The sequence below is a fragment of the Sturnira hondurensis genome, unplaced genomic scaffold (genome assembly GCF_014824575.4).
Source record: "Sturnira hondurensis isolate 20B ecotype Veracruz unplaced genomic scaffold, ASM1482457v3 Scaffold0025376, whole genome shotgun sequence".
NCBI classification, from domain to species: domain Eukaryota; kingdom Metazoa; phylum Chordata; class Mammalia; order Chiroptera; family Phyllostomidae; genus Sturnira; species Sturnira hondurensis.
Window position 1 is genome coordinate 1,035,272 of NW_028098007.1, and position 27,504 is coordinate 1,062,775.

Here is a 27,504-nt window from a genome sequence, read left to right on the forward strand (position 1 = left end):
CCAGGGACAGCACCACTGAAGGTCTGCACAACAGCCAGGTCCAGTCAAGTATTTAAAATGGAAAAATATAGCACCATTGGGCCAGCAGCAACACTTGATTCAATCACCTACACATTAAACAGGTATTTGGATTAAAACTTTCACAGAGATCAGTACAGAAAGGGGAAAAAAGGTACCTTTGGCCACTATGTAAAACTGGAGTGCTCCAAGGCACAGATTCAGCCAATATTTAAGAAAGACAAATCATCAAAGCCTCAACCTTTGCGTACAATCTTTATTGAAGTTATACAAAAAGAATTCCCCAACAGTGAAAAAATACATTATATACAAAAACACTTTCCCTTGGAAGGAAGGCTCTGTTCCCTCTTAGCATGCAGTGCTTTCAACTGTAGCTCCAGCCTCCACTGTGCCCTCCACTGCTGCCCGGCTTTCAGCCTGATTCTCAGCCTGGAAGATAAACAGGGAGCCTGGGCATAAGTGACCCTTGTTTAAGCCATTCTATCTTATATACAACTGAGTAGGCCTCAGTCAGAGGAAGTAAACAGGTCCCCTAAACTCTGTTTTGCTCCCTACACCAACAGGGCAATGACCAAAGTGTAAAGCCAGTTTGTTAAATATTCGGTAATAGGGTTGACAGAGTCACTGTTCAAACATTACATGGAAATGAAAAAGCAGAAATGACCCAATGGCCTTGCCAATTAAGTGTCTTCTCATACATTCAACTGGGGGGAACCCGAAGTATGTACATAAGTTCCATGGGTCAGTGAGACACCCTATTTTCTATACCAAACTCTTTTCTGCATAACCTCATTGTTTTTATGAGGGTTACAAGTCAAGCAATCCAAACAGGCTCAAGGTGGGAAACATGCACTTGGGAGACTGGTTTCCCCAGGCCCTGAGAACAAGGGGAAATGAGGCAAGAGTCCAAGCCTTGCTTAACTGCCCACCTCCTCCTCCATGTTTTCTGAAACTTCATTTCCACTGGAGACTGCATCCCCACTGCCGCCGTTCACCTCCAGCTCTTGTTTGGCTTTCTTTGCATCATCTTTCCGAGGGCTCTCTTCCTCTGGTTTCCTCTAAAGATACAATTGTATAGACTTCACAAATGTGCTTAATGTTTTCAAAAAAATAAAATAAAATAAAATAAAAAAAAAGCAATACCAAGACACTTCAGGATATTCCTACCCCTAACCCTCACACTAGCCACAGGAGGCGATGCCAATATGTACTCTGGGGACTAAACTGGTCTGCCCCAACATACCAATCAGTCTCTCTGATGGAAGGGTGGGTGGGTGATAGTGAATAGATATGAACAGTAAACAAACCACAAGTTTGAAAACCAACACTTGAATTAGGAAGTAAGCAAGAGTTTAAGGTTACATGGTCTGTTACTAAATGACTGAAAGAAAACTGACCAGCTTCCTAAAATGGGCTGACTGGACCAATCCACAAGAGCTTTCCTGATAGTCCTTGGGCGAGGAAGAGTATGCAAGAGTATTTCACCTGCTTCAAGAGGTATGCAAGTGAAAACTATCTTTACTTCCAAAGCCTCACCACCTTTGCACCAGGTATTAGGAAAGATATTCCTTGTGTACTGGGGGGCCAGGGAGAAGACTGCGTTTGCGTGTAAATTTACCTTCTTTCTGACAAGGTGGGAAATATCAGTCACACAATTTGATGAAGAAGCACCATCTGTTGGCTTTCTACTGGCAATCTGGCAAAAAGAAAGCCTCTGTTAGCAATGTACAGCTATTTATAAGACAAAAAGTAAGTCTTCCCTCGTTGGTGTGGCTCATTGGATTGAGCGTTGGCCTGCAAACCAAAGGGTTGCCAGTTCGTTTTCAGTCTAGGACACATGCCAGAGTTGAGCAACAGGTCCCCAGTAGGGGGCGTGAGAGAGGCAACTGTACATTGATGTTTCTCTCCCTTTCTCTATTCCTTCCCCTCTCTAAAAAGTCTTTTTAAAAATTATCTTAAAACAAAACACCCCCCACCAAAACCCCAAACGTCCTAACATTAAGTTACTCCCCAAAACAAAAAACACCTTAATACTCACCATGGAAACTGAAGAGCCTCCTCCACTAGGAGTGAAGCCAGAAGTAGAGCTTTCTACCTGTGAACAATGAGAAACCACAGTGGGTCCCAGGTTTTACCAGGCTGCCCACGGTCCTACAACAGGTACCCACCAACCAAGCAACTTATTAATACCTCAGACACTAGTGGCCACCATATAATAGCAACATCTTCCACCCCCCTCTACCCATACCCACCACCAGACGCGTCACCCCCACACCTGGGGCACAGATAGAGTATAGATATTAAACTAAACCCTCCATATCCTATCATCACCCTGACACCTTCGCACCCCAAAACAGAGCCAATCTGTGGCTAAAAGCCTTCAATACCTCACTAACCTATACAGAGGAGCTCTTAAGAGACAGAAATAATAATATACTGTTTTTTGTTTTAACGATTAGAAGTAGCTTAACAAAAAGGTACAAATGAGACAACTAAGGCTAAGTTAAGCAAACATGTCTGTGGCCATACAGAGTAAATAGCAAAGAATGAAAAGTCAAACCCAGAGTACATTCTCTTAAGCATTATACTAACAGGTTCCCTCTTACCTCCAAATTCCCTAGAAACCAAGTTATAACTAAGATTCCTAGCAAATAGAACACTAACACCCCGATGCCTTAAATGATATTGAACATACTGCCCTGGCTGCTGTGGCTCTCTGGATTGAACACAAGACTGTGAACCAACAGGTTGCTGGTTGATTCCCTGTCAGGGCACATGCCTGGGTTGCAGGCCAGGTCCCCAGTGGGTGGTGCTTGAGAAGCAACCACACACTGAATGTTTCCTTCCTTCTTCCCCCCTCCTCCCTTCCCCTCTCTAAAGATAAATACTTAAGGAAATGAAACCAAACCAACCAGAGTTGCTTTCAGAGCCAATTCTGCTACATTCCCACTGCGCTGGGACTCCTTTGCATCTTCTATCTTCTCTCTAATTTCAGGTAGCAGTTCCTTTAGCTCCTCAATTTCTTTCTCATTTTCAGTAGGCGATCCTTCAGCCTCCTTCATCTGCTCACTTAGTACAGCTAAAAAAATAGGCTCAGTAAGTTTTGAGAAAAGGATCCACTGTTTTAACCTCGTCAGTTGCTGGATATCCATCAAGGTTGTTGTGAAAACAGCTGATGCTCACTCACCCATTCTCTTTTCAATGACTTCAATAGATTTGCTGAACTGTGCCACTGCCTCATCATACTGAGAGTTGTACCCATAGGCCAAGCCCAGCTGGTAGTGGGTCTCTGCAAGGAGACGGTCGTGGGCTTCCAGGTATTGCTCTTGCAGGTTTAGGCAAGCCTGGAACTCCTCCACAGCTTGGACATAGTTCTCTAATGAAGAGAAAAAGAATAGCAACCAAGTGAATAGTATTTGATATTACAGTACTTCTAAATTTTAGACCATTCTGGTCCCCCGGTTTATGTTTCATCTATCTTTATAGTATCTCCATGACTCTTGATTATAAAAAATATCAAAATGACTTAAAAAAACCTAGTAAAAGACTTTTAGTACAAGTACCTTAAGAACAGACTACCCACTGTTCTAAGGACCATAGGGAACCCAAATCTACTGTCTTTTGAAAGCCAACTGCCCATAATTTACAATCAAGCTTGATTTTAAGTAATTTGGAAAAGAATGGGTTGGGGGCAGTGGATGTCAGGGATAGTAAAATGGAAAAAGCATTACCCGATTCAACACTAACTTCTCCAAGTTTAAGATGTGCCTGTGCAGCATAAAGCTGAGCTTCTTTTGTTTCTTGCCTAAAGGAAAAAAATGATCAGAAACCTTGAGAGCATTTGTCTAAACCTAGCTTGTTTCTATTTTCAACCACCAAGCTCCCAACTGGAGCCTTGAAGCACCAAAAGTTTTTTTACCTTTTAAAAATGATCTTTGCTAAATCCAGCATATCCCAGGCAAGCTCTAGGTTCCCAATCTCCTCCTCTTCATTTTCTTGAAGCGACTAGAGTATATCCAAATCATTGGTATTAGAAAGAAGTATAAAAGACAGGCATCTTTAGATTACAGACCTAAATACTGGGTTGGCCAAAAATCCATTTAATTTTTTCCATAAAAGACGTATTTTTCATTTTCACCAATAACTTTACTGATTTGGATATTTTACATGTCGGATCCCTCCCACTCTTGGCTTCCAGTGTGTAGAGGCCAGGGGGGCTGCTAAATATTTTCCAATCATAAGGCAGCCCATATTTGGCTAAAATGTCAGTAGTGCTAAGAAACTTCACAAACCACTACTGATATGTTTGATTAACTCATAGCATCTCTCCACACACTGCACAAACCTTTTTGTGTTTCAGTTGCATTTTTACTTTCCTGAAAACAATAAAGCATAATATGCCAAAAATGTTGCACATTTTCTTCCACGTTCAATTTTAAAATGGCTGCACAAAAATTCACCAATTTCGTGTTTTAAACTCATGCTGAGATGACAGCTGTCACAATACAATCTAACAAATCTGTTTCAAATGAAGCTAAAGACAACTAAGCACTATTAGAGCCATTGCACGGAACTAAACGAACCTTTGGCCAACCCAATATAAACAGCTATGTATAACAATCACACCTATACTAACCAGTAAACCAGTCCTATAGTAAGAAATCAGACAGTGATGCTTAACAAATAATAATTTACCTTGTTTTCAAGAACTGAATCATTTGGTGCTTCTTCAGACTTGTCATTTTCTTTATCCTCCTCTTCTGAGCCCTCGGTTTCTGCAAGCAAAAATTCCTCAGTATTGAGAATACTAAGGATATCTTCTTACTGACTAGTCAGAGAGTCCATTAAAACATCTGTGAAATAATCTACATTCTGAGGGAAGACAGGGCCGGTGCTAAGCCAAATCAGCCAACATCTGAACTGGATATGAATAAGGCCAGTAAGTAGAGTCTAAATTCAAGTCTAATCTAAACTTAGATTGCATTATCTTGTAGTGACTATGGCTTAGACCCTCGACAATCAAAGGCCAAAGGTTTCTCCTCTTAAAGTCAATCTGGATCATTCAGATGAAGAAAGATTAGCTACTGCTTCTTATTCACTGACTAGAAGCTCCCATCTATTAAGGCAGAAGCAGTTGGAGGCATCCTCAGCCAGTGTTCCTAGCATCTTTAAGCCACTTATTAGATAATACTAATAGGCTGAGAAATACCAAAAGCTAAGTTACTCCAGTCAATTCAGAGCAAGAATGCTGGACAGACTAGCTTTCTCACAATAAGGCTGTGTGGAGAGAATAGCATAGCCTTTATCAACTCTCACCAATGAGCATGCTACATACTCCAGCCAGCTCTAGCATGTATAGAATTTGAAAAATGCCACAACCAGTTATTTTATTCCAGCAACATGTTAAAATCTGCAACTATGATAACGCCCTATTTTATTATATGGACATACAAGTCAAATGCCTATTAAGGACAGGCTGCTGATATCTCTACATACAGCACATAAAGTTCAGAATGCCACATTGATTAAATGGGCTTTTGGGATACAATTTCTCTATAGCAAACAAACCCTGTTATCTCAAGTGGCTTGCTTTTCTCCTATTTCTATGGTCTATGTAACTTAGTACTTCTGAAATCCAAATACCATTATCTCTCCATACTCAGACTTCCAAGTGGTTTGTGAACCTAGTTTTCCTCATGTTAGACTAGATGAGTGATTGTATTGACTAGACAACGAAGACTGTCCTCCAGCAGATTTTGTAATGGCATGCGAAATAAAGCTACATAGGCTCGTACCAGACTTTCATTACTTCTAGGGAGACAGGAAGGAAGGGGAGAGAGAGAGCAGTATCTATTGGATGTCTTCTTGTACAAGCCCCAAGCAGGGGATCAAACTCACAACCTTGCCCTGGCTGGTGTAGCTCAGTGGATTGAGCTCGGGCCTGCGAACCACACAATCGCGGTTCGATTCCCAGTCAGGGCACATGCCTGGGTTGCAGGCCAGTTCCCAGCAGGGGACTCATGAGAGGCAACCATACATTGATACTTCTCTCCTTCTCTTTCTCTTCCCCTCTAAATATAAATAAATAAAATCTTAAAAAAAAAAAAAAACCACCTCACAACCTTAAGGTCTATGGAATGACACTCCAATCAACTGAGCCACACAGGCCAGGGCCTATACTGTTGTTCTACACAATCTGGTATCTCTTCCTACGCATATCAGAATGTTAGCAGATGACATCTAATTTGGCATAAAGTATCTAATTATTTGTAATTTTACATAAATTTTTAAATTAAAATTATAACAATGTGAGAAAATTACCAGTTTTTCTTGAGGAATCTGTGTTACGTTCATGAAATGACGGAGAGGGAGCTACGTCGTTAATTAGAAAGCCATTATTTTAAGACACTTTCCAACTTGGTAACTTGCACCCAAGAATTAATGGGAATGCCCTGATGTCCAGAGAGCTATTAAAATATTTTCCAACTCCCTTGAAAATGGAATCTTGTGGTATTCTTTTTTTAAAATTTTTAAAAAATTTTTATTTATTTATCATTAGAGGGGAAGGGAAGGAGAGAGGGAGAGAAATATCAATGTACGGTTGCCTCTCATGTGTCCCCTGATGGGAACTGGCCTGCAACCCAGGCATGTGCCCTGACTGGGAATCGAACCCCAATCCTTTGATTCACAGGCCCACGCTCAATCCACTGAGCTACACCAGCCAGGGCCTCTTGTGGTATTCTTATAATCACACTTCAGGGAAAAATGGAGACACTATACTATATTTCTCTGATCTTGTAATCTAAGGCAAAATAAAGGCAGTGCTGATTCTCTAGTTACCCAATCCCAAGCACTCTCACAGGATAAAGTCTGAAAACCCCTACTGATCAACCAGTACAGTCCACCTGGGCCTGGCCAAGCTTTATGCCCAATATTAAAACTCTATTCACTTACTAATCATATCTAGCATGACATTAGGAAAAAACACCAGACCAATCATCTTTATTAGGGACATAGACAGTCCAAGAGGTGGTAGAAAATGGGGTTTTAAGAGAAAAATCATAGAATTGCTGCACACCAGTGTTGCCACATAAATTCCTGATAGGAGGCCAATTAAGGGAGAGGATAAAAGCTGCTTTCCTCAGTGTGAGGTTGCTTACGAAGAGCAATACATTCAAGTCAGATCTAGGGTTGGATTCCAGTATTAGTTCTTACCATTTGACCCTAAACAAGTCACTTAACCCTAAGCCTCAATTTCCTTGTCACTATAACTGGAGTAATACTACTACCTATTACCTAGCACTGCTTTGGAATCGAAAGTAATATATGTGTGAGAGAGCTCTAACAATAAATATCACTTTTGATCCAGATGATAGTTTTTGAACAAACTGTAGAGAAATAGGACATGTCAAGTGTAGCTTATTATTGAAAGTTCAACTCAAGGTAGCCAACAGAACTTTTTACTATCCTTGCTCAATATCACTGAAGACCATGGCATGGGAAGTTTTTTTAGCCCTGGCCAGAGCATCAAGTTCGATCCCAGTCAGGGCACATATAAAAATCAACCAATGAATGCAAAAATAATTGCAGTAACAAACTGATGTTTCTCTCTCTCCCATATTCCTCTACCATCCCTCTACGAAGAATAAATTTTAAAAAATGTAAAAAAAAAGTCATGGGAGTTTTTAAAAATTGAGGAATCCAGTCCTGTGCTTTTCCTATAAGTAACTCCTAAAAGCCCATGAACAGCCCAATGGTGATACCATTTACCCAAATTCACTTCTAGTTACCATGCCTTTGCTGGCTGGAGTGTAGGAACCTGCACATAGGTAGAAGTTTATCAGAATGAGCTATAAATATTGATAATGTCTTTAAAAATCTATACTTAAGAGAACTCTTGAAATAATCTATCAATTATATGAATGATTAATAACCTGGGGTTATTAACAACAATGTTAGATGAACCTTATAAACCGAACTTTATAAAACAGTAGAATCCTCAAATGATAGTACAACTCGATTCAGACGTGCCAATTATGCAATTACTAGTAATTACTGGAGGCTCATACATCTTGATTAAATTGAATGAAAAGTAGATGAAATAATAGCATATAAAAAAAGCATCCACACTTTAAAATGTTTGAAGTAACAAAAATTTCATTTCGGCAGCCAAAGCAAGCATGAAATGAGCGGAGAGAGCAGAGAGGACTAATTTATTTAATGTGAACAAGCCTCTACGCACTTCCTAAAGAATAAAATTAAAGAGGGTCACCAGAATTCTTTCACTCTGGTAATACAGCCTTCACCAGTTAACTACATTCACTTAAATGGCATGCCTGCTTAAGTGTACCAACCAGTTCAGTGGATTCTACTGCTCTAAACCTGCTTCCTAAAGCAGAGAAAAGGAACCATGTGAACAGTAAGTAAAACAATCCAGAGGCATGCAAGTGAACATCCATTCAGCATTCTCTGCCAGCCTAGCCCACTAATCCTCTACCCACCCCAATATATCCCCATCCACCTTTATTGGCTAGTATGGTACAAGTTACTAATAGCTAGCCAAGCCTCAGAAATCAGAGAAGGCCTATTTTGCAGTTAGTAAAAAGCGTTAGTTTATAAGCCAGCTACAGAAGACTTACTTTTGATTTAACTTGCTCGACTTATCACAACCTTCTTAATCTACCCCCATTTTTATTTAGTCCTTTCCTAATCCAAAGGCAGACGGAAAATCCTGAATGGAAGGCTGACTTTTACCCATGATTAGTGAGTCAAATCCAGAATGTACTCCACCCACTGCAGCTCTTGCATATCCCGGTTACCTTCACCCTCTTTCATCTGTTCTTCTCTCTCTTGTGTTTCTTCATTAGCAGCTATCTTAACTTTGTCTTCGGGGGATTTCTCAGTAGCTCCCTGAGCTACCTTGGTCTCAAACCCATCTCCAGCTGCCCCAGACTCTTCTACAGACAGCTTAGTCTCCGCCTGGCTAGGAACCAGCTCTGCCCTGACTTTCTCTTCAAGTCCTGAGCCATCTTTTCTTCCTGCCAATCCTTCTGTACTAGTCTCGGGTTCAACAGGAGTCTGATCTGCAGCTGACAGTCCATTGACTGCACCATCCTTAGGGAGAACTGTGGTCTCCTGCCCAGGCTTCTTGGAGTCTTGTGATCCATCTTCGACAACCTCTGTTGTCACCTCTCGTGGCTCTTCAGTAGGAGGCACTTCTTCCTCTATCAGTTTCTCAAGAACAGCTTTTCCTGGATCACTTTTAGAATCAGCTACCTGGTCCTTTGGCTCATCCCCACCCACATCCACTGGCTTGACTGTCGAATCTACAGCCTCTGTTTCTACCTCCACTACAGTGCCCTGCTTTTCTATAGTCAAAACAGGCTGCTCTTCTGAAGTTTCTTTTGGCTTCTCCTCTATGCTCACAATTATTTCTCCCTGCTGTGGGTTTTCCTGACCTCCTTTTTCTCTGTATTCTTCTTGGATGACAGTTGCAGAAACAAATTTTCCTTCCTCAGCATCTAGTGCTCCCTTTTCTGGCTTCCCAGAAGTGACCTCAGCTTCACCTGGTCCTTCTGGTGCTGCTGCTCCCTTTACCTCTTCAGTGGTTTCAGTTAAGTGATCTGGAATTGATTCAGCTTTTTCCTGTAGCTCCTCTGCAGGCTCACTGATTTCCATATCTTCTCTTCCACCTGTCTCCACTTCAGCCTCCTGTTCTTTATCAATTTCAAGCTTTACCAGAGACTTCTCTTCTTGTTTTTTTGCTTCTTCTTTTTCTCCCATGGCGTCATAAACCTGCTCTCTCAACTCTTCCCTTGCTTCCTCTACATGGTTAAAGAACATGAAGCATAAACATGTCTTCGAGTTTAATGATAAAGGCATAAATGGAAACTAAAAATAACATTCCCTCTAAACCCTCAAAACAGCCTAGCTTAAGTTTTAGCAGATGACCTACAAATTATATGCCCCCTTGAGAAAAGCAAAGGGAAAGTCCCATCTAGCAGAGCAACTTATTGCGAAAGAAAACGAAGCTCCTTAAATTAGATGTTTTACTTGAGCACTCTGATTATCAGTTAGGTGGAGATGCCAAGTTTCACATTCTCCTCTAAACATTATAGCTAGAAGCCAATTCAGCTAAGAAATAAACATTTAAATTTCTTACAAACAAAAAAGGAAAAAGGGCTCTGAAACCACTACTATTAAAATAACTGAGCTTCACAGACTTTTAAAATTTAGCTATCCTTTTACAAAAGCCTGCGCTCAGTTTCTGTAATCCGCTACCTCCACCAGATGCAGGTTATCACCCACACATCTTAAGAGAGAGACCATCCAGGACAGGGAGGAGCCTTATTTCTGTCACTTATACACAAGAAATATACGTCGCATCTCTTGAATGCCACATGCAACTCCACATACCATCTATGTTATCATTATTTTCTACCAGAGATTCTTCTGTTTTTTCTCCTTCCTCTTCTTCCACATGTACACCTTCCAGGGCATTTCCCAGTACACCATTCTCCATTCTAGGAGAACAAAAGGAAAAAAGACAAAAGGTATGACTGGCGAGAATGTAACTATTTTTGAGAGACAGAAATTGTAGTCCTCTATTATAAAAGCAACAGAAGAGTAAACAAATACACAGAATATAAACTAGGTACTCCTGCAAAACTACTCACATACATTAAGGCTGTAAGAGAACTAAAGGAAATAATCATTTTTCACCCAGTCACCTGAAAAGTGCATATGACTTTCATCAAAGTAACAAAATTGGTATATATTTCCTTTATAATAGGGCCATAATATTTCTCAGTCATCATACCCATCCATATTTTCCTTAATGGCTAAAAAACATTCTGGCAAGACTTTCACGACCAATCACTAGAACACTCCATAAAATTGGAAAACTGACCAGAACTGAGATTAACTAGATCACGAAGAATTTGCAAGTTTTGTATACCCTCAATGTATTTTTCTTTTCTGGTGAGTAAATTCTGATGGAAAACACACAACTTTACGATAATCAAGATTACTTGTTTTAGCCCTGGCTGGTATGGCTAAAAAGTTCACTGATTCGATTCCCAGTCAGGGCACGTGACTGGGTTGTGGGCAATGGGGCATGAAGAGGCAACTGATCATGTTTCTTTCTCTCCCGCCCCACCTCAAAGTTAAATAAATAAAATCTTTAAAAAAAAAAAAGACTACTTGTTTTATTTATTAAAAACATTCACTAGCTAATATGTTCAAACTGTCCTTCACTCAGTCTTTGTGAAGGAAAATTACTTTGGACTGGCCGAAAGTGCTTTTAAAGGTTCTCTATATTGGTCTTTGATAAATTACTGACTGTTCACTAAGGGAAAAGCCTCTGCTTCTAATGACCCCAAAGTCAAAACCTAAGTATAAACTACTCATGGCATCAAGTGCCTTTCAAAACCTCCATCAATATTTCATACTCGTTCTAATCCCCCTTTCTTAATAAAATCAGTCACACTTGGGTCACGTGAAATCTCAAGCCAGTAAATAATCTTAGCAAAGTAAGAAACTAAAGTCTTTTAAAGATTAGAGAGAAAGGAAAGGAGAGAGTAAGTGCAAGAAACATCAATGTGCCTGTAGCACAACCCCCAGCTGGGGACCTAACCCACACCCAAGCATGTGCCCTGACTGGGAATCAAACCAGTGACCTTTCAGTTAGAAGGCCGGTACTCAATGCACTGAGCCACACCAGCTAGGGCAAAAATCTAATTTTTAAATAGACCATTATGGTGATACAAAGTATTGTACTTTTACACTGGCTTGGGTTGCTCAGTTGGTTAGAGGACTGTCCCCATATGTCAAGGTTGCAGTTTTGATTCCTGGTAAAGGCACATATAAAATCAACGAATGGCCCTGGAATGGCTTAGCTGACTGGTACGTCATGCCATGACCTAAAGGCTTCTAGTTCAATTCCCCATCAAGGCACATGCCCAGGTTGTGAGCAAGAGATAGCTGACTTATCAGTGTTTCTCTTTTATTGATTTCTTATATTTCTTTCTCTGTCCCCTCCCACCAGGTAAAATACACCTTAAAAAACTAAAACAAAAAATGCATAAATAAGTGCTATCACAAATCAGTGTTTCTCTCAGAGAAAGGGTATTTGTTTTCTTTTTTAGACTTAAAGAGGAACATGGAACAAAAAAACATTCTACTTATAAACGCAGCTTGAAAGACATACCTTGCCAATTCTAGGAGTGATTTCCCATAGAAAAAAAATGCTTCTCCACACTCATTAGCCGTCTCTCCATACTTCTTACCCCTATAAGAGAATAAATATTTAAGATTTGAATTAACACCTACTCTAAAACATTTATTTCTACTTCTTTAATTATGGCATTCCTCCAGTAACACATTCTAGGAAACTAATACTTCCCTGTCTCTTGCTTTTCAATCAAGGTCAAAGGGACTTTGACCTAAGAAATAACACATTAAGTTATTGCCTGTTCTTCACCTGTATGTATCATATATTGTAAATGATATCAATTTGCTATAGTTACAATATATAATCTAAGAGCTAATCTATATAGAGGACCTTTGTCTTGTATCTAAAGGAAGAGAAAGGCCTAAGGAAAAGCACCATGAAATAGTTAAGAGCTATTTTTCCTCTGGAACAAGAGTGCCTGGGAAGTTAATCTCAATGTCTTAGTTTTCTCATCTGTATACTAGAAATGTTAAGAACTGCTCAAAGACCTACTACAGAACTGAGTTAATGTATGTAATAGTATTTAAAACAATGCTTAGAAATACAAATTTATATAAAAGTTTTAGCTATTATCATTTAGACAGTAGATAGTTAAGAAAGAAGGAGAGCCCTGGCTAGTGTGGCTCAGTAGATTGAGCACCAGCCTGCAAACCAGAAGGTTGCTGGTTTGAGTCCCAGTCAGGGCACATGCCTGGGTTGTGGGCCAGATCCCTTGGTGGGGGGTGTGCAAGAGTCAAGCAACTGATGTATTTCTCACACAGAGATATTCCTCTCTGTCCTCTCTAAAAATAAACAAAAACTTAAAAAAATTGAACCCTACCCTTTAGACAACCAGAATACTAGAGCCACAGTTCTTCCAGGCCTAAATGAAGAGGCCAGCCAGGAATCAGACAAGTTTATTGCAGACATCCAGGAATAAATTCTAAAAGATTCTTTTCAGAGGGAACAGAAAAAGAATGGACTGATATAACCCTGACTGAATGGAAGAAATGAAAATTTTTAGTCCCAGTGAGCCTCAAACTTAAAACCCAGCTTGACTCTAAGCATTTCTTTATTGGGTTGACCAAAAAGTTATTTTCCATATAATGACCCTAATAGTGCATAACTGTCTTCAATTTCATTTGAAACAATTTTGTTAGTTTGCACTGTGACAGCTGTCTTATCAACGTGCATTATTATTTTCTTCAAGCTTTTGTAAGAGAGAAGGGAAGAGGGAGAAAGAAAGGGAGAGAAACATTGACCAATTGAACCTCACAGGCCCCCAAATAGGGACGTGGCCCTCAACCCACACATGTGCCCTGACTGGGATCTGAACCAGTGACCCCTTGGTTCACAGGCTGGCACTCAATCCACTGAACCACACCAGCCCGGGTCATCATGCATTTTTAATAAAACTTAACAAAACTGTTGAATTTTGGTACAGCCATTTTAATATTAAACATGGAAGAAGATACATAACATTTGGCGTATTATGCTTTATTATTTCAAAAAGGGGAAAAATAGCCCTGGCTGGTGAAGCTCAGTGGATTGAGCGCGGGCCTGTGAAGCAGACAATCGCGGCTCAATTCCCAGTCAGGGCACATGCTTGGGTTGCAGGCCAGTTTCAGAAGCAACCATACATTGATATTTCCTTCCTCTCTCCTCCCCTTTCCCCTCTAAAGATAAATAAATAAAATATTTTTTAAAAAGGGGGAAAAATAGAACTGAAATGCAAAAAAATAAAATAAAAATAAAATTTTCTTCAGTGTGTAGAGAAGGTGCTATGATTGACCAAACATGTCAATAGTGATTTGTGAAGTTTGTTGGCACTACTGACATTTGGCCAAATAATTCTTTGCTGTGGGGCTGTCTTATGCATGGGAAGATGTTTAGTAGCATCCCTGGCCTCTACCCACTACAAGCCAAATTGGAGGAGATAGCCAACATATATAAAATATGAAAATCAATAAAGTAACTGGTGAAAATTAAAAACATCTTTTATTTTATGGAAAAAAACCATATGGACTTTTGGCTAACCTAATATAAAAAAAGATTTCTTCAACTCAGCTGTGGTTAATACAATCAACTAATTAAAAATTATTACTTCAGGCCCTGGCTGATATAGCTCAGTGGATTGAGCACAGGCCTGTATTCCAAAGGGTTGACTATCTGACTCCCAGTCAGGGCACATGCCTGGGTTGTGAGCCAAGTCCCCAGTAGGGGGCATGTGAGAGGCAATCACAACTTGATATTTCTCTAAAAATAAATAAAATCTTTAAAAAAATTATTTCAAGGCCCTGGCTGGTGTAGCTCAGTGGATTGAGCTCGGGCCGGCAAACCACAAGATGGCGGTTCAATTCCCAGTCAGGGAACATGCCTGGGTTGCAGGCCAGTTCCCAGCAGGGGACTCACGAGAGGCAACTATATATTGATATTTCTCTCCTTCTCTTCCTCTCTAAAGATAAATAAATAAAATCTTTTTTAAAAAGTTTGGAATTAGAATAAGTACATTTTTAATTAAAAAAAAAAATTATCTCAACTGCTATTGGGAATAGTGACTTAGAGGAAAGTAGCTCAAACCAAGTCATAGACCAAAATTCTAATGCTTCAAGATTTTAACTTTCTCCGAGTACAGAGGCACATTCAAGTCTTTGGTTAAAATAAATCAGGGCCCTGGCTGGCGCAGTTCAGTGGACTGAGCACAGGCCTGAGAACCAGAGGATCACAGTTCAATTCCCAGTCAGAGCACATGCCTGGGTTGCAGGCCAACTCCCAGCAGGGGACACATGAGAGGCAACCATACATTGATGTTTCTCTCCCTCTCTCCTTCCCCTCTAAAGATAAATGAATAGATAAAATCTTTTTTAAAAAATTAAAAATCAATCAATCAATCAATCTTCAGGCACTAAAGCTAACCTTGTTTCCTCAAAATACAGATAACTATGGTCATCTACTAGTAACTACCAAATTCATAGCTGTTACAATAGATAACAAAGTGCTAAGAGTCTATCAAAATTACTGTGCTAATAACAACATTAGTGGCAGGTTGGCCAACCATCATGGCTTGCTTGGGATTGAAGTTTCCTCAGGGAAAGAACTTCCACTGCTAAAACTGGAAAAGCCCAGGAGCAAACTGGGGCAAGTTGGTCACTCCAATTAGCAGCAATGAAAACTGATTACCATACTCAGGAAGATCAAAGGCTAATAAAATTGATCAAAAGTTACATGTAGGTTTCATAGTTATGAATTTGCATATAAAAATAATCTCTTAATAAACTCTTGTGCTTCATTTCTTCTTGTAAAACAACCTTTTATGACTCAAGTGTATTAGGAGCATAGTATCACATAGCAAAACACAGTACTTACAAAAGACTAGCTGCTTCCTGGAATGCATTGACAGCAGCTGGAATATCTCCCATCACTAGATGTTTCTGTCCTAAGCCCAGTAGCTTCTTAGCTTCACTATCCACATCCAGACTGCAAGAAAAACATTTTTCCAAGTGTCAAATACTTTTTAAATAAACATTTTTGGGGAAACCCACTACATTTAAACCATAATTTCTTTAAGCCCGTGATTTACTCTTGCAAAGCTTAGATAACTCATATTTATCACTATAAAGCAAAAGGAAATATCACCAGAATTGGATGTTTTCTCTAAATTAATACAGCAAGTTGTACTACCTAAAAGAAAAATTAGCCCTGAGTGGTGTGATTCAGTGGGTTGAATGTTGTTCCCTCAGACCTAAGGCTATATACTGACTCAAAAAAAAATTCATAGCTATAGCCTGCTTGGATTCAGCCCACAGGATCACAGCATCCTGTCCCAAATAAAAGCTCTTAATTGGAAACAAACAAATAAAAGTGTTCACAGGTTGAACAGGATCATGTAACAAGAATATAAATTTTATATATAAGCACAAAAATTGCCATAATTAAGAGATACAAAAATAGCCCTGGCTGGTGTGGCTCAGTGGATTGAGCGTGGGCCTGCGACTCAGACGATCGCGGTTCGATTCTCAGTCAGGGCATATGCCTGGGTTGCAGACCAGTTCCCTGCAGGCCAACTCCCAGCAGGGTACGCACAAAAGGCAACCATACATTGATGTTTCTCTCCCTTTCTCCTTCCCTTCCCCTCTAAAGATAAATAAAATCTTAAAAAAAAAGAGAGATACAAAAATATATACTGCACAGCAGCATGTATTTTCAAAAATGGGTATTATCAGCCCAAGTATTTTGTGGCTTCCCCCAACAGAGTACATTTTGTCTATATTACCTATATGAGTACAACTATGCTCAAAACTGCTAAGCAATCATTGGTTAAGACAAGAAATAATCCCAGGTGGGTATACAAAGAATGAATTAAAACCTTCTGCCTTTGTGGAACATATCTTCAGGGGGAAAAAAGGCAATGGTCTTTCAATTATTAAAACAGCTTTGATCTTACAGAATTTCTGAAGGGATGCTAGGACCCCTCCAAGGCCATACAGATTATACACTGAGAACTGCTGAATAAGAAATTGACCGAAATCTAAAAGAAGAGAATTTAATTTCTGTCCAGAAAAAGTACAGCTATCATTAATATAATGAGCACAACATTAATGTAACCTGGCAGACAAGGAGAATAGACTGGAATGTGCATGTGTGAACAATGATGACTTCACTGTGCTAGCCAGTGGGAGTGGTAGACACCATTGAGTGAGAATGTGTACTGTGTGGCCACTGCATTCAAGATGACTGAGTGAGTAGAGCAAGGAATCTGCACCTAACTTTGAGTTAAGTTTCAACATTCCTCTGCAGAAACTATGCAGATGATTCAGAAGGCTGCAGCTATGGGCAACCTCATCACCACAACAGCCCACTCAAGCACCAGTCTCTGTGCAGTCTTTGACAAAACACCAAATGACTGAGGTGACTCAGTCCCCGAATAGCCTAGATTTGGCACCCTGCGACTTCTGGCTCTTCCAAAACTAAAATCACCTTTGTAGGGGAAGACATCTCAGACCATCAATGAGATTCAGGAAAATATGACAGGGCAGCTGATGTCAATTGGGTGAACTGTGAGGTCCCAAGATGCCTGGTTTGAATGGGACTGAGGCATCACTGTCCTATGTACAATGGTTCTTGCATCTTGTTCAATAAATATCTCTATTTTTCATATTGCGTGGCTGGATACATTATGGACAGATTTCATATGTGGGTATTGATTAATGCCAGAGGGTTAAGAAATTTCTCTCACTAAACAAACAACAAAACAAAACAAACAAACATGACAGCTGCAGAGAGTAGAGGTGGGGAGGTAAGGAGATGGGAAGGATTGAGCAAAAAGGACTCATGGACAACAGTGTGGTGATTGCTAATGGGCAGTGGGGGAGGTGTAATGGGACTAAATGATAGAAAAACAAAGAATAAAGATTAAATTAAAACAGCCCTGCCCTGGCTGGTGTAGCTCAGTGGATTGAGCGCGGGCCTGCGAACCACATGATCACGGTTCGATTCCCAGTCAGGGCACATGCCTGGGTTGCAGGCCAGTTCCCAGCAGGGGACTCATGAGAGGCAACCATACATTGATATTTCTCTCCTTCTCTCCTTCCCTTCCCCTCTAAAGATAAATAAATAAATTATTTAAAAAAAAAGAAAAAAAGAAAATGTTTGTTAGCAGAACAGCAAAGTAACTTGACCAGGAAATGTGCTGTAACTGCCAGGCTATAAGAAACATCCACTTCAGGTGCCCTGGTCAGACAGCTCAGTTGGTTAGTGTCATCCTGATAAAGCAAGGTTGCAGTTTCATCCCCGATCAGAACACACACAAAGAACCAATGAATGCATAAATTAAGTAGAACAAATCCATGTTTCTCCTCTCTTTCCTCTCACTCTGTATGCATGCATAACTGCATATCAGCACAGTGCTATTTACCACGTATGCTCAGTCCCCAAATTTAAATACTATGGTATATCCCAAGAATAACCCCCTAAAAAGCTTAGGTCAATGTGTGTTTAAGACCAATACCGAGTAGTACTACTTCTACCCCCAAAACAGACACTCAAATCATTAGGTAGTATATCTAGAAGGCACAGTTTAAAGAACCAAAATGACAACGGGATTTTAGAGACAATATGAAAATATAAATAATACTCTTAAAAAACATGTGCAGATATTCCTCAAAAGGATGAAAGGGAATTTTAAATAGTGATTCTCAACTGAAGGGAGCGTAAGAAAGATCAAGAAGCTTTCCCAAAACACAGTAACTTGAATTCTTTTGCCCCTAAGGTGTCCCCAACTGAGAACCTGGCCCACAACCCAGGTATGTGTTCTGATTGGGAATCGAACCTGTGACCCTTTGGTTTGTAGGCTGGCACTCAATCCACTGAGCCACACCAGCCAGGGCACAAATCTGAATGCTAACCAAAGACTACCAAATAAAATCTCTAGGGATGCAACCCAGGCATATCTTTTAGATAAGCTTTCTAGTTACCTTGAGTTAAAAACCATGGTCACATCAAGATGGGAAAGTTACATGAAAATAGATGTGGGCTTGATATAAAGTTTAAAATACTTAGCCCTGGCTAGATAGTTCAGTTGGTTAGAGCATCAACCCGATTCACCAAGGTTGGGTCCCCAGTCAGGGTGCATACAAGAATCAAACATTGGCCCTGGCTGGTGTAGCTCAGTGGATTGAGCGCGGGCCTGCGACTCAGACAATCGCGGTTTGATTCCCAGTCAGGGCACATGCCTGGGTTGCAGGCAGGTTCCCTGCAGGCCAACTCCCAGCAGGGGACGCACGAAAAGCAACCATACATTGATGTTTCTCTCCCTCTCCTTCCCTTCCCCTCTAAAGATAAATAAATAAAATCTTAAAAAAAAAAAAAAAAAAGAATCAAACATTGCTTCTTGGCTTTTTGCTAAGACCAAGTGAAGAATAAAAAAGTGACTGCATAAGTAAGTGGAGCGACAAATAGATGTTTCTCTAAAAACCAATAGAAAAAATTTTTTTTAATCAATGGAAATTTTTTAAATTTTAAACTTTTAAACTAAAATAATGACAAAACTGAAAACAGCAAGCTTACAAAAAAGAGATCTATAACAGCAGAAGTTTCAAAGAAAGAATACATTAGCATTTGTCAGGCATGTTGTATACTGAATAAGCAGCACAACTAAATAACTTTCAATTCTAATATTTTACACAAATGCAAAACACTGAAAACATCATTGTCAGGACTCCATACTCTAAATCATAAACAAGTTAACTTAATATTTAGTCTTATTTGTTAACTATTAAAAATGAGCCCTGGCTGGTGTGCCTCAATGGGCTGAGTGTCAGCCTGCTAACCAAAGAGTCACTGGTTTGATTTCCAGTCAGGGCACATGCCTGGATTGTGGGCCAATTCCCCAGTAGGGGGTGCTGGAGAGGAACCACACATTCATGTTTCTTCCCCACCTCTCCCTGTGGACGGGAGAGAAAGAAAAGAAAAACTGATTTGACCAGGCAAGCCAAGGGAAGGGGAAGCCCTTTGATGGCACTGGTATTATATGGTTCCTTGGGATCTTTTGTGGTATTGGACGTTTTTTGTTAACTATTAGATCATGTGATGCTGGAGAAGGAGGATTTATCCTGGTGACTTTTAGGATACTGGTTCCATTGCAGGCATAATGATACAAAGCTAAGAATCCGGGAAAGAATCACCAGAGAAGGAATTAAAAATAAAATTTTAGCTCCGGCTGGTATAGCCTAATGGACTGAGTGCCGGCCAATAAACAGAAAGGTACCCAATTCAATTCCCAGTCAGGGCACATGCCTGGTTTGGGGGTTAGGTCCCCAGCTGGGGGCTTATGAGAGGCAAAGTCAGGCAACCAATTGATGTATCTCTCACACACCAGTGTTTCTCTCCCTCTTTCTCCTATCCCCATCTCTAAAAAATAATAAAATTTAAAAAAAGGAAAAAATAAAAATAAGGGGTTTTATACGAAAGTACCTACCTTGACCCTAAACAAAAACAAACCAACAAAAGCAGCAAATGAGCAGCTGCACATAAAAACCCAAATACAACTCGCTGATGTCCATGTGAACAAAGCTGAGATCATCGTAAAGCACTGTATGTAACATAAGGCTTTCAATGAAGTAAAGCATATGTAAACTAAAAAATAGTAAGAACGAAACGGCCTTGAAGTTATATAGCTCTTAAAGGTTTTGTTCCAGACAAAAACTAATTGTACCATGTAAATAATCTTACCTCTCCACTTTATCTGCAGAGGTAGAAGGAGCAGGAGCATCTTCTTCAATTCTATAATGAAAAATTAGGGGGGGAAAATACAAGTGGAGGTTATACTAAACCTGAAAATTAAAGACATTAGGAAATATATACGATTAGTGCCCTGGCTGGTATGGCTCAGTGGATTGAGTGCAGGTCCGTGAACCAAAGGGTAGCTGGTTCAATTCCCAGACAGGACACACGCTTGGGTTGTTGGCCAGGTTGCCAGCTGGGGGACTACAAGAGGCAACCCACTGATGTGTTTCTCTCCTTCTCTTCTTTATAAAAGTAAAATAAAATAAAATAAAATAGCCCTGGCTGGTGTGGCTCAGTGGATGGAGTGCAGGCCTGTGGACTGAAAGTTGCTGGTTGAATTCCCTATCAGGTTCCAGGCAAGGTCCCCAGTTAAGGGGGCATGTGAGGGGCAAGCAAAGGATGTTTCCTCTCACACATGATAAATCTCACTCCCTCCCTCCCTCTAAACGAAAACAGAGCAGTGGAAAAATAGGCAACTTTACCATCATGTATCAACACCTCAGAAGCACTAAATTAGAATTTGAGTGTGCACAGAAAAAAAATCCCAACACTTGAAGGAGAGAAAAGCTGTAGAAAATAAGTGTTTTCCCATACATATAATTACTGAAATCTCCCCAAAAGGTTACAACAACACAAATAGAACTGAGTATATCATTTTTTGCACCTGTACTTTCTTATTTAGCTACACCATATTTATGAACACATGTAATATAAGTGGAGACCCCAAAAAACATCAGAATTATCTTCTGGAAGGTAGGCCCCCTGTAGTACAGGCTTCCCACTAGGTGAGTGTTCTAGGAACCCATCTGTATCAAGTGTGCCACCTGACGTTCTTGTGAGAGGCTGAGTTTGGCCTCTGAATTTTTTTTGAAAACATTTTCCATGGTTTGTTGGTATCATGATGAGTGATTTACAAGTGGACCTGCCCACACCAGACTGAGTATTCAACAGTTTTTGACCAAAACACATGACCCCAGTGCTCCACCCTGCCTAGTCACTGGATCTGGCCCCGAGTGACTACTTCTTTTTGTTTCCCTGGATGAAAGAAGTCTTCAAAGGGAAATGTTTTGTGGATGTGGAAGAGATAAAACAAAAAAAGGGCAGAAGCATTAAAAGGCATCAAAATCGAGTTCAAAAACTTCTGAGCCGTGGAAAAAACGTCTTGATAGGTGTATTGCATCAAAGGGAGGGCACTTTGAAGGCAACTGAGGTTTAAGCATGTAAGAACACAAAACTTTTTTATAAATAAAGTTTGGGTTTTGGGGGTCTTCCCCATCATATATGCTTATAGATGAAACAAATAATTAAATGAGCTTACTCAATTTAATAAGTAAGTAAATAAATACATGTAAAGACTAGTAACTACTATGTGATGAGCACTGGAGACAAGCCTCTGACAAAACATTTAAGCAGAGGGGACAACTCATTTAGAAGCACAAAGGCAGAAGAGATTACATGACAGGGACTAATTGTATTAGAGTCTGAGTCTGAGAACATATTTTAGCAATAAAAGGTTGTCAGTTACTTTCAGCAGGATCCAAAAATCTTTGCTCCTAACTCCTAATCCATTTGTGGATATTATTCTGGTTTACAAATTTGATGAAAATCCCTGAGGAATGGGAGGAAATGGGGTTGAAAATAAGCAGAGATTTCATAGCTAGAGCCAGGGATAAGACACAATTTAACAAGCAGTACTTTCAGCAGCAGATAAGCAAGCAGATCTGCCCAGAACTCTGAAATAGCCTGGTATCTTTATCCACATTTTAAAAATAATAGTCAGTTATGTTCAAATAGAAGTTATTTGGGCCAAATTCTAGCACAGAGCTTCTCGAATTACCTGTGGTTGAAGGATCAGCTTTTTTTATTCCCAATGTGTAAGAAGTGGGGTTTCTATAAAATATTTATAACAAAAACATCAGTAATGTTAAATTTGTTTCTAAACACTGACTTTAATTTCTTATACTTATCTCTGTTTTGCATCAAAGGGATGCAAAACATCCCCTTTTCTTAAAGGAAAAGGGGATGTAAGAAACAGTTCAAAACCAAAACAATGTGATAGATAACAAATGTCTAAACAGAATGTAGGCAATAAAAAAAAATAATGCTGCACATACATGCTACAAAGGTTCACACACCAGTGACAACAATGGGAAAAAAATGTTCTGTACCCCACATAGGTGAGGGATGAGGTACAATGCTATTTAAGCATTCCTAATTAGCCAGGATTCAACTTCTGACCTCAAAACAAGCATGTAAGCATGTAAGCATGTATGTCTGCCGTATGTATGTCTGCCTTGGGTGTCAGCTCTGGCTGGTATGGCTCAGTGGATTGAGCCTCAGCCTGAGAACCAAAGGGGTCACTGATTTGATTCCCAGTCAGGGCACATGCCTGGGTTGCAGGGCAGGTCCCCAGCAGGGAGCGCTCGAGAAGCAACAGCACATTGATGTTTCTCTCCCTCTCCCAACTTACCCTTCCTATAAATAAATAATTTTTTAAAAGGTTAAGGTCAAAATACAGGAAACATCATGCAATCATCTTTAATTGAATAGCAGCCACTTACTTTAAGAGAAAATTCACTATAATTCCCACCATTTCATATTTCCCTATCCAGTCTTCAAGGCTTTACATGCCTAAGCCCTGCTACAGAATGCCAAACTGCTAAATTCTGGCTATTCTTTAGAAATTAGTGAAAGAGAAAGGGGTAGTTCCAGAATTTTTCATTTCTGGGGTTGGAAACAGCACTATCCAGCCAAAATAAGATACAAGAACAGGATCCATTAGTGAAAATTGGGGATGAACACGGGCCTGTGAAGCGAAGGGTCGCCAGTTCGATTCCCAGCCAGGGCACATGCCTGGGTTGCAGGCCAGGTCCCCAGTGGGGGACCCATAAGAGGCAACCACACATTGATGTTCCTCTCCCACTCTTTCTCCTTCCTGTCCCCTCTCTCTAAAAATAGATAAATAAAATATTTTAAAAAATAATTTAAAAAAAAGAAAATTGGGGGGTATGTATGAAGATCAGTTGATTTGAGGTATTTATGGAACAGGAATAATATTCAATAGGCAAATCAGAGCAAACAAGACAAACCATGTGTGGTGCCTATTACATTTTCATTCAATTCTCTCTCTCTCTCACACACACACACACACACACAATCCTTGTGTGAGGTGGCAAAATTTCCATGTTACTGAGAAGTAACAACCAATTACAGATGACTTCATAACCTACGTGACCCCCCCAACACAACTCATACTATATCTCAATTTCCTATTGACTTTCTGTACTCTCCACCAGGATTTAGCTCTAAGGAAAAAAGTATGTCTAATTTATCCTAGCTGTACCCTAGCACCAAGCACAAGGCCTGGCACCTAAATCATTACTTGATAAAACTTTATTATTGAGCTAACCCACTTATTTTTATTTTGACATCTTCTAAAGCAACATTTAAGCATCTTGGTAATTATGAGATAGCAAAACCAATATACTACGAATCACATTAGACTTCCTCTTTCTGAACTTTCTCATGTCTTTCTCAAACATTACAATACAAACCATTATATCCTTTATATTTTCTATATAAACAAAAGTTAAAACTAGTTAGAAAGCTAACTATGAGGACTGATTTAACATTTACACAATTACTGATCATTTTTAGCAATGTTTAACTGGCAGAAGGAACAGAAGCCAAATTGAAGTTAAAAAAAAAGATTAAATTAAAACAATAATAAACAAAACCAAAACAAAGTAAAACCATCAAGAAGTGATGGTACTGAATGCTTAAGAAAATGTTTGTTAGCAGAACAGCAAAGTAACTTGACCAGGAAATGTGCTGTAACTGCCAGGCTATAAGAAACATCCACTTCAGGTGCCCTGGTCAGACAGCTCAGTTGGTTAGTGTCATCCCGATAAAGGATGCCAAAACTGTGGTCCAACTTCAGCAATGAAGTTGGTACTAAAAAACGGAATTGAATCTCATTCCACTTCTTCTCTACTGATTTGGAAGTTACACAAGTTTTTATTCTTTCAATGGTTATGAATGTATTCTTTCAATAATTATAATGTACATTCTTATTAAAGTCTATACTCAAAAGGCATTTCCTATACCCTCCCCCTTCAACACCTAAGGCACTATTAACTCTAAATGACCCCAACCAACTGAGGAATACCACCTTTATTGTTCTCTCAGGCTAGCTAATTAGGTTTTCAGGCAATTTCCTCTTAGGTGCCTAAGGACATAATAAAAACTTGAAATACTGGAGCTTAACACAGACTCCACAACTTACTAATTTGGAATTTCTGCATTCTGGTCTCAATTCTTCTCACTTTCAGAAGATAACTATTTCATGGTATACTCATGTAGATCAAATATAAACACTCAAAAAGACCCAAAAAGTGATAGGTGGCACAGGCAGAGATAAATAAACCTCTGGTAACTGTAAATATACTAGCACAATCATAAAGTGTAAGGCTATAGATTGAGCAAAAAGGAAGGACTCATGCATATGGACAACTGGGTGATTGCTGGGGAAGGGGGTATAAGGGGACTAAATGGTAAAGGGAAAAATATAATAAAGACGAAACTTCAAAAAAAAAAAGTGTAAGGCTGTGTGGCTCAGTGGATTGAATGCCAGCTTGTGAACCAAAGGGTCTCTAGTTCGAGTCCCACTGGATACATGCCTAGGTTGCTGGCCAGGTCCCTGAGGGCATGGGAGAGGCAACCAGTTGATGTATCCTGTATCTCTAACACATCGATGTTTCTCTCCCTCTCTTCCCATCTCTCTATACGTACATACATACAAAGTGTAAGGCTACAGAAATAAAACATAAACCATAAAAACCTCACAGCAACCTTTCCATGTATAGCGGAGACACCTAACTTCTAAAGTGCACAAAGGAAAAATTAACAAGGCCCCTAAAAATTAAGGGAAGATTGTTAAGTCAGACCTGTTAAATGGAAAAGAGCGTTTGTTTTCCGTAATGAACGGAGTGCTCCCTTCACTATTCAAAAATACCTCAGGCACTGTGATGTTTTCGAAGCAATCCTGTCTTCTAACATTCCCTCCAGTCATTCTACTACTACTTCGCGCATACTACTGCTCATTCACCAACAACAAAACACCACTGCCAGTGGGTAAAGCTTGACGAAGCTAGAGGAAGATGCTTCGCATCCCGAAGAAGCCTCAGAAGGTAGCCTGTCTCGCTAACACTTCCAAGTCCAAAGAACCACGATGCTCTCCACCGCAGGCCGATGTACTGGGCTAGCACAAAGGGAAGTTACATGGAAAGTTACATGGTGATCAAGAGGTGAGCCAAGATACAGCAAGAAACAAGCTTCACCGCGCCCCACTGCGGAAGTCCCAAGCTCAGCCCTAAACAATGGAAGTTTTCCCGCCTCCTCAAGGCCCCGCCCCCTGCCCCAGACCCGGCGGAGGCTAGCTAACACTGGCGCAAAATCCCGCCCCCGAGAGGCTCCGCCTACCCTGGACCCCACGGGTCCATGCTGTCCAGCAAGGCTTTGCTTTTTTTTTGGCGCCAAATCTCTATCGACTATTTTCTCAGGTTGTTTGGGCATCCTATTGAAGTCACGAGCCAGTAGTCCAGGTAAAGTAGGGGCGTGAGGGCACGCAGGCGCGCTAGGGCCCCACCTCCCCGCCGACAACCCCGGGCAGAGGGAGGAAGAAAAGGGGCTGGCGATGGAGACAGCAGCGGCCGATGCCCCCGGCAAGATGGCGGCCGCGAAAAGCGGGGCAGGGGGCGCAAGCCAACCGGCGTAACTGCTAATGCACGAGGCTCTGGGCAATGGGTGAGCTTCTCCAGTGTCCAGGCCTCCACGAACAGCGACGGTTACTTATTGGGAAACAATCCCTCTAACCCACCGTACGGGGCCCGGGGAGCCCCAGTCGGCCACCCCCTCCCCGCGGACTGGTCAGTGCCTCAAGCTCTCCGTAGTCCCGCTTACTTGTCGGCAGAAACCAGCTCCGCAGCGATGGCGGCAGTGGCTGTGGACTCTGCGTCCATCGTTCCCCTGAGGTGGTGGGCCAGCGGACAAAATACACCCTGTGAGGAAACAGGGGGTTTCGGAAGCCAGACACTTACACAGACAGAAAATGGCAGATTGGAGACCCCGCGCGCCTGGGCCCTCTTATATATCAGGGCCCTTCGCCCCGCCCATCCACTTCCGGATCCTCCCCCTGTAGTTTAAAGGGCCAGAATTCAGTCCAGTTGTTCTCCAGAACAGCCTCTAGCTAGATTCCCACTCCGCAGGGTACCTTTCCTTTCTGATCTGCTTTCTCCCCAACAAGCAACTTCCACCGTCAATAGCGAGTCGCGGAAGAACTAGAATCTTAGTACTACAACTCTCGACTGGAAGTCAGCCAGCAGCTTCCAGAGAAAGGGGAGCTGGTGCTGATCTGCATGTTTGGAGCGAAGAGTAGAGAGCCTGTTTCCGGCCCGGATAATCTGGGAGATTGTCGTAACGGATGGACGCGCAACAGACGAGCACGGGCACAGTAGCAACGGCTAGAACTGATAGCGGTAAGAGACGCGAGGCTGTGAGCCTCAGCAACAACTGACCGAAGAAAATGCTATTTTAGGATTGGCTACCGCTGAAACTACCGCGCTTGATTCAAAGCTCACTTCTGTAGCGGTAAGCCTCTGCTCCGTCCTCTGGACACGCCCTCTTCAGGTGGCCCAATCCACTGCCTCCATCCTCTTAGGCCCTACCCAGGCTCCAAATCTGACTAGTTTTGTGTTCCCGCTCTCTCCCCTCCACTCATTGGTATGATTATTTTCTTACTAGGTGCGAAGATACTGTGCTTAGACCCCTTAAGCTATTAGCAGTCTTATTTAATCTTAACAACGCTACAAGTCATATTGGTGTGTTCTACCCCAGTTGGTAGAAACAGAAACCAAGGCTTAGGAAGGGTGTCACTTGCTCAAAAAATTTGCAAGCCAAGTCGGTTATGGAAAGCAATGCTCCTCATATCCTGC

General features: G+C 40.8%; 1 protein-coding gene across 3 annotated transcripts; it reads right to left on the reverse strand.

The window, feature by feature from the left end:
* On the reverse strand, window positions 1-26,649 carry NASP (nuclear autoantigenic sperm protein). Of its 3 annotated transcripts, XM_037039483.1 has the most exons (15): window positions 26,474-26,649; window positions 20,459-20,509; window positions 15,596-15,706; window positions 12,227-12,307; window positions 10,435-10,541; window positions 8,838-9,842; window positions 4,714-4,793; window positions 3,938-4,023; window positions 3,750-3,823; window positions 3,206-3,394; window positions 2,931-3,097; window positions 2,057-2,113; window positions 1,637-1,714; window positions 948-1,076; window positions 1-447 (listed from the first exon to the last, which is right to left on the reverse strand). In XM_037039483.1, exons 1-15 carry the CDS (start codon window positions 26,530-26,532, stop codon window positions 367-369), a joined length of 2,355 nt encoding a protein of 784 aa, XP_036895378.1. In that variant the 5' UTR covers window positions 26,533-26,649; the 3' UTR covers window positions 1-366. The 3 variants fall into 3 exon arrangements, with proteins under 3 accessions (XP_036895378.1, XP_036895381.1, XP_036895380.1); XM_037039486.1 differs by lacking the exon at window positions 8,838-9,842 and having other exon boundaries at window positions 26,474-26,646; XM_037039485.1 differs by lacking the exon at window positions 20,459-20,509 and having other exon boundaries at window positions 26,474-26,631.
* Window positions 26,650-27,504: the final 855 nt, after the last annotated feature.

Coding starts and splice junctions, on each gene's coding strand:
- NASP (XM_037039483.1), bottom strand. CDS start 26,532: ATGGACGCAGAGTCCACAGCCACTGCCGCCATCGCTGCGGAGCTGGTT. Junction 12,308..15,595: donor CAGGAAGCAGCTAGTCTTTT/GTAAGTACTGTG, acceptor ATTCTCTTATAG/GGGTAAGAAGTATGGAGAGA. Junction 4,024..4,713: donor ATTCAGTTCTTGAAAACAAG/GTAAATTATTAT, acceptor GATATACTCTAG/TCGCTTCAAGAAAATGAAGA.